Here is a 14,190-nt window from a genome sequence, read left to right as displayed (position 1 = left end):
TGAATACGTTATCACGTGATGCTGTCTTCGAATCCCGGCCCCAATGGCAGTAACCTACTGGAAAAGTGCTACCTATTAAGGTAGGTGCCTTTGTAGGCAGGTATGTAGCAGCCTTTTGGATTGGTTAAATATGCTACACCAACATTACTTTCCTTTCCTACAAAGTGTCAAAATGACTGCCCAGCCCTGGGAATGAACTTCTTGATGCTCAGAGTTGAAACTTGCTGCTCAGACCACTGCGCTACGTCAGTTCGCAATACTTTAGCAAGCCTTGATAATACTTGATGACACTTGATGTTTTGAGGTCGGTTTGCAGAGCCTTCCCCAAACCATAGCCCCCTAGGTAGGGTACTGCATTGCATAGCCTACAAACACCGCTTCCAGCTGCCCCCTGCTGCAGGATTGGGTCATATTACAATCCGACATCTGTATCAGGCCTCCTTACCCACATCTCATCTAAAACCCAAATCTCATCCCCTGGGTTGCATCTGCAGGGCTAATAGGTCCCTCTTCCTGTTCTTTTCAAAGCCTTTTAAACAGAAGAACTCAGAAAAATGTTACAGGAAGTGCAAATGGAGCCAAATGAGTTTAGCTTCAGGCTCAGAAAAATTATTTTGTACTGTATCAGTCTTGTTTAACAAGTCTCAAGTTTTGCCTATCATTTCCTTATCTGACTTTAGCTGGAGGGTAGAGGCTGGTGCAGAGGCTGCACACACACATACACACACGCATGGTTATGAATGCACGCACACAACACACAATATTACAGTTTATGTAATGGCTAGGTTTTGAGCTATAATTACAGTACTATAGCATAGTGAGATAGCTCTGCTTCAATATAAAGCCTTTGCCAAGACCTTTACAGAGTCACGGTTCTCCAGCTTTAAACACATATCTTGATGAACGCCCTGTCTTTAACCTTCTATTAGCAATTACGTAGGCTTTGTATAGCACTTTTCCACAAATGGCATAGGCAAACAGTGGCATAGCAACACAACATTTGGCTAAGTGTAAGAAGAGTAAGAAATATTGATGTGTCCATGTTTAGAGTCATAGTTGCTAAACCTGCTGGATGTAGAAGTTTCCTGATTTTTATTTGTATACTGCATCAAGGTGTAATACTGTGGTAGTCTTAAATAATGACTTGTTGATTGTAAACTCTCAGACAAGCTACTCAGTGCTGGTCCCTGAGGACAATGGGATCTGCTGTTTTTTTCTAGTATCTCAGTGGTGTATTGATTAATCAAAGACTATGTATTTCAATCAGCAACAAGCTTTCCTAATAATGAGTCCAAACTCCCAATTAAACTGTGAAACCAAAGCAGAGTTGTCTTTGACCAGATTAGCAACCCGCCGAGCCTTAGCCTACCTTTCTCTGTAATAGGATTTACATAGGATTTATTTATTTATCAACAGTTTTCAGAATGCAAGGTATAAAACCACAAGCTGCGTGATCTTTTGTAACTAAGCAATTTGAAATGCAGATGTAACAATGAATTGGCACTTTGTGTTCACCCATGATCATCTCCTCCCACACATGGTACTGTGTTGGTCAGTTGGTAGAGCATGGTCCTTACTCCTCCAGGGTTGTGGGTTTGCCACCCATACATAAAATGTATGCACACAAGTCGCTTTGGATAAAAGTGCCTGCTCAATGGCATATTATTATTATTAAATATCAAACAAAGCAGGCTGCTTCTCTTCTCATCTAGCGGTTATATATTAAATCCGCTGGTGGCTGTATTTTTTCAATGTTATGTTCAAATCTCAATTTACCATAATTATGAGGCTGAATCTGAAGTGTAATAGGACAGGGTTATGTTTTTAGAAACATTAGACGAGACGTGCTCCTTGTTTTCTAATGAAATGAAACTAATCAAATCTGCTAAAGCTGCCTTCCAGCTGTGAGCCTGGGCTCTGCTCACCGAGGGAAAAACTGGAAACTTTACTTTCATTTTTGTGGAGCAAATACGTATATCTTAATCAGAGGTATCTGTGGTGATACTGTAGCCAGCCAGCAGCAACGATACACAGCTATATCACATTAGTGAAAAGGAAGGGGTTTAGTAGGAAGATTTTTTATATTTGTTTGCTTACTGATTTCCTGGCTGCTGTTTCTCTTTTGGGTGTCACCCCAAAATGCATATCTATAGAAACTGACTGATAAATCAATCAAATTAATATGTTTTAGTTTTGTACATATTTCTATTGGATCAGGAATCCATGTCTCAAGACACCTTTTCTATTCTGGCAATCCCGTGAACATGAGAAATCCACCTGGTTTCAGCTTGCTGTTATACCCTTCTCAGTAATAAGAGTAACAATCTACCTCTCCTCTGCTGTACAGTTTGTCATCTAGACATCTTCACATCCATACAGGTGCTGTGTACAGATGTGGGATCTTAATTTGAGCCAGTTTGCTACAACAGGAAATGTGAATTATTAAGTGGATTATAATGAATGGGCATTTTTGTAGGGGTTGATACATTTTTTTACTAAGGGAAAATCAAATGTGACATTTCAATGTGGAAAGTATTTTTAAACCTCAAATACACTACATGTTTTACATTTCCTGCATTGCAGGACAGTTCTCCTGAAACAGGGAGATTAAATTAAGATACATCTGTATATCTTCCTGGGCTTTGAATGCACCATATGCAGTTGCAGAATACAATATAAATGTAGTGTTATAGACATTACTCACATGGCGTCAATTACTTTTTGATGCACTTCCCAGTTGTAAACATGTAATTTAAACAAATGAACTCCCCTATTTTGATTGACTGTTTTTTAAACTATGTGGTAGAGTGTAGTATTTCAGTTTGACAGTGTAGCCTTACCACAATATTCATCCATCTTGAATATAAGATACATTGATTTTCAAAGGTAGCTCAGTTTCTTCACGTTCTTATCCTTCTCTATATATGCACTATATATGAGTGGCGTAACCCTTATGTTTCCTTTGTCACCTACACAGAGACATGTTGCCTAGCAAAGTGGAGTTGATGGGTAATGGATAGCTCTGTGCAGACCACGGCAGAGGTGATCCATCCCATCATTCATAGTAACAGCTCTCACTCTACAACACAGACGATGGATGCTCTTAATCTAGTATACAGAGCCCAGGACCCTGACACACACAGACGCCACCAACCCCCCGCCCCATTATAACAAGATGAGCCCCAATAGAACCTTGACTGTCAGTTCACCCCCCGGCTTGAAAAATATCTGGTATCCTTAATCACCCATTACTCTCTCTGATTGGTCATCGTGACGTAGTTAGGAACATAAATCCTCTACAGGACCCAGGTAAAATGGAGGTCTCTGATAGGACACAGTGATTGGAATAGAGCCATATGATTATTGACCACAACATGTACTGTAAGTAACTAACTGCACATTGTCATGCATACACATTTTGGCTGTGCTGCTACCTACCTCTATACAGAATAGGTACTTTGAATGTATTATGTGTTGTGTTGCATATAAAGAATTGTTATGAATGAATTGGGAGCGGTGACCTGGCTTATAGAGGCTTATAGAGGCTTTCATTGCATCTTAAGTGTTGAAATTTAAGAATGGGGGACAGTGATCTGTTTTAAAGAGACTTGAACCTTGTTCAGGTAGCTCAACCTGAAGTAACATTTGCTAAATGTGGTTTTTACCCTGCCGATGTTAAGTGTTTGCCAGATAATACTAGCGTTGAGCTTTCACTTGCCAAATAACAATTACTACTGCTATGATTCAATAACCCATGAGATACTGTATTTCCGCTGTGAGGCGCATTGTGCTATAATGCTTTGTCTTGCATGTGGAGCCGAAAGGGCAGCAAAGGACCACATGGCTTAAGATAATTCTCATGAATCTTTCAATGTTTACTCTGTGGAATTACACCAAGGAGCAAGGAGGCTATTCCAGCAGTCTTTCTGTTCTGAAACTTTTTTTTACTGGTTGTTCCCTGTGATAATGTCTGACATGGCCCTGCTGTTACAGAAAAAAGAAGAGTGACCCTTCTCAGCATTGAAGGTCAGGCTGTGTCTAATGAAGGCCCTGTTGTCCTTTCCCATTGATTTCTGGCCAAGTTCCATTAGGATGCAGAGATGCTGCTGCTCCATGTTGCCATGGGGGGAAGGCCTCCTGGCAGAGTCTGACTGGCCTCCGGCTAAGAGAGCTTGATGGAATTTGTAATTTGTCATTTCCTTCTCTCCTTTGTACGTCATTATTTTATCTCACCCAAACCAGTATGCTAACTGGAGTTGGCTATGCCATGCAGTCACTTTAAATACCCTTATATGCATGATTTCTTGGACCTAGGGAAATGGACAATTTTTTTTTTCAATGCTGATGACATTCATATAGTTCCGGGTGGAAGCCAGAGAGATGACTGACATTCTAAAGTCATTTATTACAAAGAGCAAAGTAATGGTGCTCTCACGTCTTCATATTCCTGATCAGAGTCGACGTGGATGGCATTTGGGTTCTAAATACCACATGGCGGGTGTCACCGTGACAGATAAGCTTGTGATAAAGATTCATTAAAGTGGTAGCAACGGGCAGCAGTATTGAGATGCATGGCATTGGCTCTGCATTGGGATTCATGGCAGACATGATATGAAGATTAGGATAGGGCTTGAACACGTCCATGCTGTGATGTGGTTATATTTTTAATAACCTGTTTAGTTTGACAACGAGCCCTCTCCTCTGATCTGTAATGTATATGACCCATAGCTGGCCAGGAAGAGGAGTCGGCGCTGACGTTCAGTACAGTTTTGTTGTTGCATACAGTATGTGTGTGTGTGTGTGTGTGTGTGTGTGTGTGTGTGTGTGTGTGTGTGTGTGTGTGTGTGTGTGTGTACATGTGTACGTGTGTGTGTTTAGTTACTTTTGTCCTCAAATGGCCTTCAGTGCCATTTGCCAGTTGAGTATTCATTGTAATGTCAATTCCACAGCCACACACAACGTGTAGGGGTACATTGTGGAGTGGTTATGTCCTAGGAGCAAATTGACCTGCAAAGTGTAATAACACTGAGCAAAGACAAATATTAATCTTAAAAATATAAGGTTTTCAATAATGCAGTTTAATTAACCAATCTCTCCAGCAGTGTGATGTTGCAGAGATCTATTCCATTGTCTGTACAGTATCTTTAGTCCCTGCGTAGGGATATATTATGGTGGAGGTTTGTCCATGGTCGGTTTGGATGGAGGAAGGATGCAGGGAGGGAACACTGAATGACAGTTTATTAAGGGCAATGAGGGTCAAGTGATGTGTGTTGTATTAGAGGGCCTGCTCTTGACCAGCCAATTGTTGGATGTTCACATGTCAAGCAGTTAGACCTTTTCTCAGCCCTTTCCATGTGGTGGGCCTTTATTGCGTTTCGAGATTTAATTAAATTGGATAGGAATTTCACCGTAATTGTCATCTTATTGGTTTGCGATTCAGCGCCAAAGTCTGCTCTGGAATGAATAATGGTAGGATTACAATTAATGAAGCACAGTTATGTATCTATATGGTGAATGTACAGTACGGTATCTAGCGATGAATCATACTACTGAACCTAGATATAATTTAACTTCGAACAGAAATAGTCTGTTATTTGTTCCCTGTAGCCTGTATGGTCTTCCAGTTCCAAGCCATTCTGAAAGCCATTTTTCCTTTTTCTCTTCTTGTCTCCAAAATGATACATTCTGTTCTGCTCTCTGAAATCTGCTGTGTTTCAAAGGGCTCAATGTCTTTAATGAGCAGTGGTGTTCTGCCTGTTGTAACGGAAAAAGGGTGTGAGGAATGAAGCTTGTGATAGTGCCCGACCAGGCTCCACTAAACGTTTACCACTGTTATGGTAATGGGCCATGTTTTTTAACCTCACTCGCCGACCGACCAAAGCCTGCAACACTGCCATTTTGTTGTGCTGTTTGTTCCCGTTATCCATCCGCCACTCAAAATGATCTTCAAATAACCATACTGTTTAGTGATACAATGTCTGTGTTGGTGGTAGGCCTCTGTATTTTTCTTTTTAATACAAATGCAGTTGTAGTCCTATTTATTTTACTGGGGATCGACGACACGGTGCTTTTTTCCCCCCTCCTCAAATATAATATTTTCCCTTTCTATTTCACTCTGAAACGATCCGGGCTGCAAAACTGCAGTTGCAGCAAACATTGACAGACAAGGAGTAAAGGCTATTGAATCTGAGAGGGGAGATAAATTGACATGAGAGGTCATCCAAATGACTCAAATGTGGCCCTTTACCTTTCAAGGCAGGCAGGCCAGCATGAAAGCAGGTAGACACATCAATGGAAACTCGGGCTGCTCTGAGGTCCAGAGGCCTTCTCTCTCTTTCATAGCTCCTGCTGCCTACCAGGAGAGTAAATGGCCTCTCAGTCACCACCAGCCTCTATCAGCTCCCTCTCAGTCATCACCAGCTCTCTCCCTGCCTTCAATGGGAATCATTTCAGCTTCAAAGGTACTAGACACATCCATAGAGACTTCTGAGAAGAAAAAAATCAGGCACACTGGTCCAACCCCATACACCCAAGCTATTGATATCTTATAGCCCTTAGCTCTCTTGTTGATACCTTATAACCCTTAGCTCTCTTATTGATACCTTGAAACACTTAGCTCTCTTATTGATACCTTATAACCCTTAGCTCTCTTGTTGATACCTTATAACCCTTAGCTCTCTTATTGATACCTTGAAACACTTAGCTCTCTTATTGATACCTTATAGCCCTTAGCTCTCTTATTGATACCTTATAACCCTTAGCTCTCTTATTGATACCTTGAAACACTTAGCTCTCTTATTGATACCTTATAGCCCTTAGCTCTCTTATTGATACCTTATAACCCTTATCTCTCTTGTTGATACCTTATAACCCTTAGCTCTCTTATTGATACCTTATAACCCTTAGCTCTCTTGTTGATACCTTATAACCCTTAGCTCTCTTATTGATACCTTGAAACACTTAGCTCTCTTATTGATACCTTATTGCCCTTAGCTCTCTTATTGATACCTTTATAACCCATAGCTCTCTTATTGATACCTTATAACCCTTAGCTCTCTTATTGATACCTTGAAACACTTAGCTCTCTTATTGATACCTTATAGCCCTTAGCTCTCTTATTGATACCTTTATAATCCATAGCTCTCTTATTGATACCTTATAACCCTTAGCTCTCTTATTGATACCTTATAGCCCTTAGCCATCTTATTGATACCTTATAACCCTTACCTATCTTTTTGATACCGTATACCCTTATGTTGTCAGTAAAGGTCGATAACCCTTTTGTTTACTCATTCTACATACCAATAGTTTTACCAATCAAAAATGTTAGGATGTTATAGCAAGTCACAGATCACTGATTAGGCAAATGCAAGCAATTTTCTGTATTGACAAGTGTATGTACAAGGCAATAATCTTTGTAAAAGCAGCTGTCATCACACATATACTATTCACCTGTATTTTGTGGAATATCATTACCTGGTGTGTAACCACTATGCTGAAGCTCATGTTGAACAAGCTCATACATTTTACTAAAGAAAAAAAATACATGCCTTAACGTGGCACAAACCATTTACACCTTCAAACAATAGGCCTAAATTCTTAATGAACAGTGATGATCACGCTTGAAAGGCAATACTATTACACAATTTACATATCAATTGCCAATAATTCTCACACTTGTAAAAACAAATTCCTTATTAGCATAAACATTTGCGTTTACAATAAACTTTAAAAGCTCCCCTAAAACAGATGAAACCAAATTATGTAACCCCCCCAAGACTGTGGCATTTGTTATTTTTCATGATAGCGTAATGTTTGAAGTTATTAGTGATAGCATAGTCATAGGTTAGCAAGAGTTAATAACATTTGAAGCAAACAATTCATACTTTGCGTGTGTAGAGAAATGGCTGGAAATGACAAAAATATGTAGCAGCTGTGAAACATTACTCCATTTCCTCTCTCCTGTAAAATTAACCAAAGCCATGACAATGAGCTATGCAATACTGTCACCCTTGAGGGGACACTTTTAATACGCCTCTGGTAACAGAAACCATTGCACAATAACGAGCTAAGTACACTACATTGTTTTCTCCCATCTATCTACTGTACCTGGTAATATGTCTCATTTTATAAGATTATCTCGCATTTTATAAGATTATGTACAACACCTTGTTAGCATTTTAAAATGCATTTCCATACTGTAAACAACCTAGTCTCCCGGTATAGGACACACACACACACACACACACACACACACACACACACACACACACACACACACACACACACACACACACACACACACACACACACACACACACACACACACACACACACACACACACACACACACACACACACAGAGTATCTTTCTAAGCTACCAATATCAAATGCTTCCTATCATAATCAAGATTTAAAGAAGGCATGTGTTGAGGAGGTCAATGTCAGGCCAGAGTACTGAGGGAATTATCTATTTTATAGCAATACACAACTCCCTATAGCTTTGGCTAGGATCTTTTGTTAGAATGTATCTTATTATAGTGACACACATATTACTATTTATTATGAAGTTGATCACTATGCCACTTTGTTTTATGGCTCTGTGCTTAACTTTTATTGCAAGGAAGGACTACTATTATAAATGTATCTTATTAACATTTTGTTTTATCATACTCACTGGGATTATTTTTTTTTTTTTAATGTTTTAACTATGCAAATCAGTTAAGAACAAATTATTACTTACAATGACAGCCTACCAGGGAACAGTGCCTTGTTCAGGGGTAGAACAACAGACTTTTAACTTGTCAGCTTGGGGATTCAATCCAGGAACCTTTTGGTTACTGGCACAACACTCTAACCACTAGGCAACCTGCCACCCCAATAGGAATAGCTCTCTTAACATGCGTCTTTGTTTATAAAGATCTAGATCTTGCAATAGATTTATTTGTAATCATAATCTTCAATAGCCTATTTTTTTCCCTACCTAGAAGAATTTGAGTCAAGAGGAACTCAGTGGTTTGCAATATAATCAACATGCTCCATCTTTAAAATAATCACCTTTTCAAACATAAAAGCTTTCAATATTTCAAAAAAAGACCTTGAATCAAACTGGGGAGGTTTTCAGATAGATAGCAGCGGTGGAATTAGATTGAAGAAAAAGGGGGGAAAATTAGATGGTTGACCTTTTCATATTCCTCCCCCGGTACTGAATTTGCTTGAGGGCACTATAGGGCATAGTGTAGTGGTGCATTGAATTATCACCACCACTCATGTGCTGCAAACCTGTTCCCGCATCCTCCCCATGCACACACACACGCACACATTCCATAATAGGGTTAGGAATACAGTGTGTATCAGAGAGAGAGAGAATGCTTGTACACCTGAGTGTTTGATGATTAAAGCTTTGAAACAAATGATTGGTTCTCTTCAGGATGGAGAGGAGGAGGAGAGGAGCTAGTTGTGGGCAACAAGGTGTTGTCAAATCTTTAGCAGAACATGTGTCATTCTGCTGAAAGATCACACAGTGGCTGACAGCTCCCGGCAGGGAAACATGTCAACATGCTGACAGATGCCCTGCTATTGGAAGGTTGGGATGACTTTTTAGTTGACCAGGCTTTCACCTTGGTGAAGTAAAAAGTACAAAACGTAAGGGAGTTGACAGGTAAGAAACAAGACTTGTAGAGACTGTTTTGTAGTGGCTTGCCAAAAGGTGAAGAATGTTACGTCTTTGTCAAGAGAAAGAGTTTGAGTCACAGACAATGCCAACACCACTTGTGTGTCTGTTTCTTGTCTTTTTGGCATAGGCTTTTTGGCTAATTGTCTCGTCGTGTCCTAATGATACATTATGAAAGAGCTCTGTACTGCAGACAGTGTTAAAAAAAAAATACTATAGAACTTTGTGATCTACATAATATAAAGTCATCACCACCACAAAGTAGTGGGCTTTTGTATCTGTCAAGTTTAAACAAGTGTGGGTCTACAGAGAGAAGAGTTTGTATGGATAAGCATACCCAGGAAATGGCTTACTCACAACAATTGTCTACTTATTGTGACAGTGATTGAATTGAACTTTGTTGATCCACAGAGAGGGGCATTTTTTTTTTTTTCATTTAGCAGACGCTCTTATCCAGAGCGACTTACAGTAGAGTGCATACATTTTATTACATTTTTTACATTTCATTACATTTTTACATACTGAGACAAGGATATCCCTACCGGCCAAACCCTCCCTAACCCGGACGACGCTATGCCAATTGTGCGTCGTCCCACGGACCTCCCGGTTGCGGCCGGCTGCGTCAGAGCCTGGGCGTGAACCCAGCCCAGCCTGGGCGCGAACCCAGAGACTCTGGTGGCGCAGCTAGCACTGCGATGCAGTGCCCTAGACCACTGCCCCACCCGGGAGGCCATTGGGGCATTGGGTAATTGGGTAAAGAAGACAATATCCATTGTTTTTTTTTACGATAGGCTACATCTGCATAACATGAATAATGCAAATATCATACATATGATCAACTCATTCATTCCTTCAACTAATTTAATTCCAAACTATTTTATAACCGCCTCAAGGTAAATACACAGTCACTGCAACCTTTAGGCATTTATGCCAGTTGACTACTACAGGTACATGTTTTGATTGAAACATGCAAACCATCCATCCCATCCATGACATCTCTATCTCCTCTCTCCATTCTCTCTCCTCCATCCAGAGCCCATAATGTGTGATGTGGGGGAGTTTCACTGCTATGACGAGGTGACCTGCATCCCCGAGGGCTGGCTCTGTGATGGGGAGCCTGACTGTCCAGACGCCTCGGACGAAACCCCGGACAGATGTACGTTACTAATTCACACGTTCATCCATGCACCCATTCACCAAACACTTCAATCCAGAAAGATGTAATTCAATAATTTACTCATCATTTACTCATTATGCACTCATTCACCCATTCACTTTACAGTTCATTCCCGCCTACAAGGTAACCATATTATTTCACATTCTGTGATTTATTCAATGCTTTATCCTTCCTCTAACTGAACAGATTCTTTATTGTTTCTGTAAATTTTGAAATGGGTATTGCATCATCCTAATATCAATTTTAGATCTTTAAACTGATACTAGTGCTCATTTCATGATATTATCAAATGTGACCAGCTAAGAAATCACTGTAGCCACGTTTACAATTCCCTCCACAATCTTATATATTGATAGCGAAGACCTTTCCCATTGAACTCCCATTTGTGAGAAGATGGTACAATATTGTGCTAAAACGTAGCGTATATCCAAGGTTGCAGTGGGCCAAGTCTCCCTTCACCAGGTATTCCATTATCATTTAGATTAACCGTGTTGGCTCCATTTTATTTACTAAGCCTGTGGAGAGAAACCCTGAATATTCATCATGGGAATTTGTTGCAGCTTATTATCATGGATTATGTATTGATAGAAAAAGGAATTAGATCAGCTTTGAGCCCCGCAAAGAGACGCACAGTGAAATTAAACCTTGTTTATAGGCTACCAGTACTATGGCTCCAATAACCTAGTGCTCTGGTTCTAATACCCAACGGCAGATGAATGGCAGACAGACATTCGGTGTGGTGTGTGTGTGTGGTCTCTTAGACAAAGTACAGCCTTTGTAAGGAGATATTTTATGTGTTATCAGTGAAGGCACCATGCAATACTTTATTAGTGCTTTGTGTTGAATGGAGTATAATTGATGGCTGTTTCTTATCCAACTGAAGATGAGGGTCTGTGTTTTATGTTATGTTTCAGGATGTGTTTCTTGGGACCTGAGTTTTCCCAGTTGCACTCTCCATGCAGTAGTTGTGTCCCTCCTTGCATCTTCCAGGGAATGGTCATGTCATGGTACCATTTTCTAGTCCCAGGCTCTGCCTCAGTGGAGTGTAATCACCACATGGGAGAGCAGCCTTGCATTCCATTACCCTGAGACACACACACAAACATAGATATACACAGATATATACGCACACACACACACACACACACACACACACACACACACACACACACACACACACACACACACACACACACACACACACACACACACACACACACACACACACACACACACACACACACACACACACACACACACACCTTGCATTCCATTACCCTAAGACTGTAGTAGCTAACTGGTTTAGATGCTCAGCCATGGCATGGCTTACCCTGCAGGGACCAGACAGCTGACGCTCGCTACTGTTTCCATTCTGCACCGGGGAAACTGGGGAAAAGGACACTCTCCTGAGATGGCTGAACGCCAGTGAATTGTAAAGTGGCCATTCCGGAGGTCTCAGAGCTAAGCAGACAGTCTCGACAGAGGTAATAAAGAGTTCAAATAAAACAGTGTTTGGGAGACACATCCTTCTGTTGGCCCTGTGGTGGCTAGGGTTACTGTTCTAGAGCCACATAAGCATGTACATGCTGACTACTGGTTAATGACTGGGTACAAAACATTATGAAAATCTGCTATTTCCATGACATAGACTGACCAAGTGGATCCAGGTTGAAAGCTATTGTCCCTTATTGATGACACTTCAATCAGTGTAGATTAGGGTTGAATATTTTCCCTGTATTTTACAAAAGTTCCATCCCGAGAATAAATCACCTTTTCTTCTGGGTAACCCGGTATTTCCCGCCAGAACCAGGTCATTCAAAAGCTTTATAAAGCAGAAACATGTCTGGATTTGATTAGAGCTTTGATCAGCATGAAAATTCAAACATGATGCTACCTGAGCCTGATTAAATACATTTTATAAGCACGACATTAATGCTATTTAATGAGCCCAAGACCAAAAAAGCCCGAATGATTGTACTGATTAAATATGATATAGGCTATTGCACGTTACACACAACAGAAACACATAACAACCCATAGATGTAGCTAGCTATATCCTCTCTTGGGTAAATAAATGAAACTACTGTACAGTAGATCCAGTAGGCTAATCTTTTTGAGTGTGAACTGTATTACTGTACTGTTTTGTATTACACTGTATTATGTGGACTGGATTTACGGATTTACGGATCGTTCAAACCATGATATAGCAGAAGAGAACATACAATTTATGTAAAGCGCATGCGCCCTACAAAGTTACATGTACAGGCTAGCGAATTTGATTAACATTTTCAAATGTATTAGGGCCTATTTGTATAATTAGTACGCTGACACATGCAGTTGAAGTTGGAAGTTTACATACACCTTAGCCAAATATATTTAAACTCCGTTTTTCACAGATCCTAACATTCAATTCTAGTAAATATTCCCTGTTTTAGGTCAGTTAGGATCACCACTTAATTTTAAGCTTGTGAAATGTCAGAATAACAGTAGAGAATGATTTCTTTCAGCTTTTATTTCTTTCATCACAATCCCAGTTGGTCAGATGTTTACATACACTCAAATAGTATTTGGTAGCATTGCCTATAAATTGTTTAACTTGGGTAAAAAGTTTCAGGATAGCCTTCCACAAGCTTCCCACAATAAGTTGGGTGAATTTTGGCCCATTCCTTCTGACAGAGCTGGTGTAACTGAGTCAGGTTTGTAGGCCTCCTTGCTCGCACACACTTTTTCAGTTCTGCCCACAAATTTTCTCTAGAATTGAAGTCAGGGCTTTGTGATGGCCACTCCAATACCTTGGGTTTGTTGTCCTTAAGCCATTTTGCCACAACTTTGGAAGTGTGCTTGGGGTTGTTGTCCATTTGGAAGACCCATTTGCGACCAAGCTTTAACTTCCTGACTGATGTCTTGAGATGTTGCTTCAATATATCCACATAATTTTCCCTCCTCATGAGGCCATCTATTTTGTGAAGTGCACCAGTCCCTCCTGCAGCAAAGCACCCCCACAACATGATGCTGCCACCCCCGTGCTTCACGGTTGGTTGGTGTTCTTCGGCTTGCAAGTCTCCCCCTTTTTCCTCCAAACATAACGATGGTCAACATCAGACCAGAGGACATTTCTCCCAAAAGTACGATCTTTGTCCCCATGTGCATTTGCAAACTGTAGTCTGGCTTTTTTATGGCGGTTTTGGAGCAGTGGCTTCTTCCTTGCTGAGCGGCCTATCAGGTTATGTCAATATAGGACTCGTTTTACTGTGGATATAGATACTTTTGTACCTGTTTCATCCAGCATGTTCACAAATCAAATCAAATTTGATTTGTCACATACACATGGTTAGCCTTT

General features: G+C 40.4%; 1 protein-coding gene across 6 annotated transcripts in view; it reads left to right on the top strand.

The window, feature by feature from the left end:
- LOC129821085 (low-density lipoprotein receptor-related protein 1B-like) overlaps nucleotides 1-14,190 on the top strand; it is a 458,866-nt gene that overhangs the window by 102,423 nt on the left and 342,253 nt on the right. For 5 of the 6 annotated variants that reach the window (XR_008754267.1, XM_055878362.1, XM_055878360.1 and 2 more), the window contains exon 2: nucleotides 10,707-10,829. The exons of the other annotated variant lie outside the window; for it this stretch is intronic. Coding sequence is in view for 4 of the 5 variants with exons in the window: in XM_055878362.1 (XP_055734337.1) it covers nucleotides 10,707-10,829 (123 nt within the window). In the remaining variant the exon portion in view is untranslated. The remainder of the gene's footprint in view (nucleotides 1-10,706; nucleotides 10,830-14,190) is intronic. 6 annotated transcript variants of the gene reach the window in all.

This window comes from Salvelinus fontinalis, chromosome 23 (assembly GCF_029448725.1).
Source record: "Salvelinus fontinalis isolate EN_2023a chromosome 23, ASM2944872v1, whole genome shotgun sequence".
NCBI lineage: Eukaryota > Metazoa > Chordata > Actinopteri > Salmoniformes > Salmonidae > Salvelinus > Salvelinus fontinalis.
This window is presented reverse-complemented; position numbering and strand designations above follow the sequence as displayed.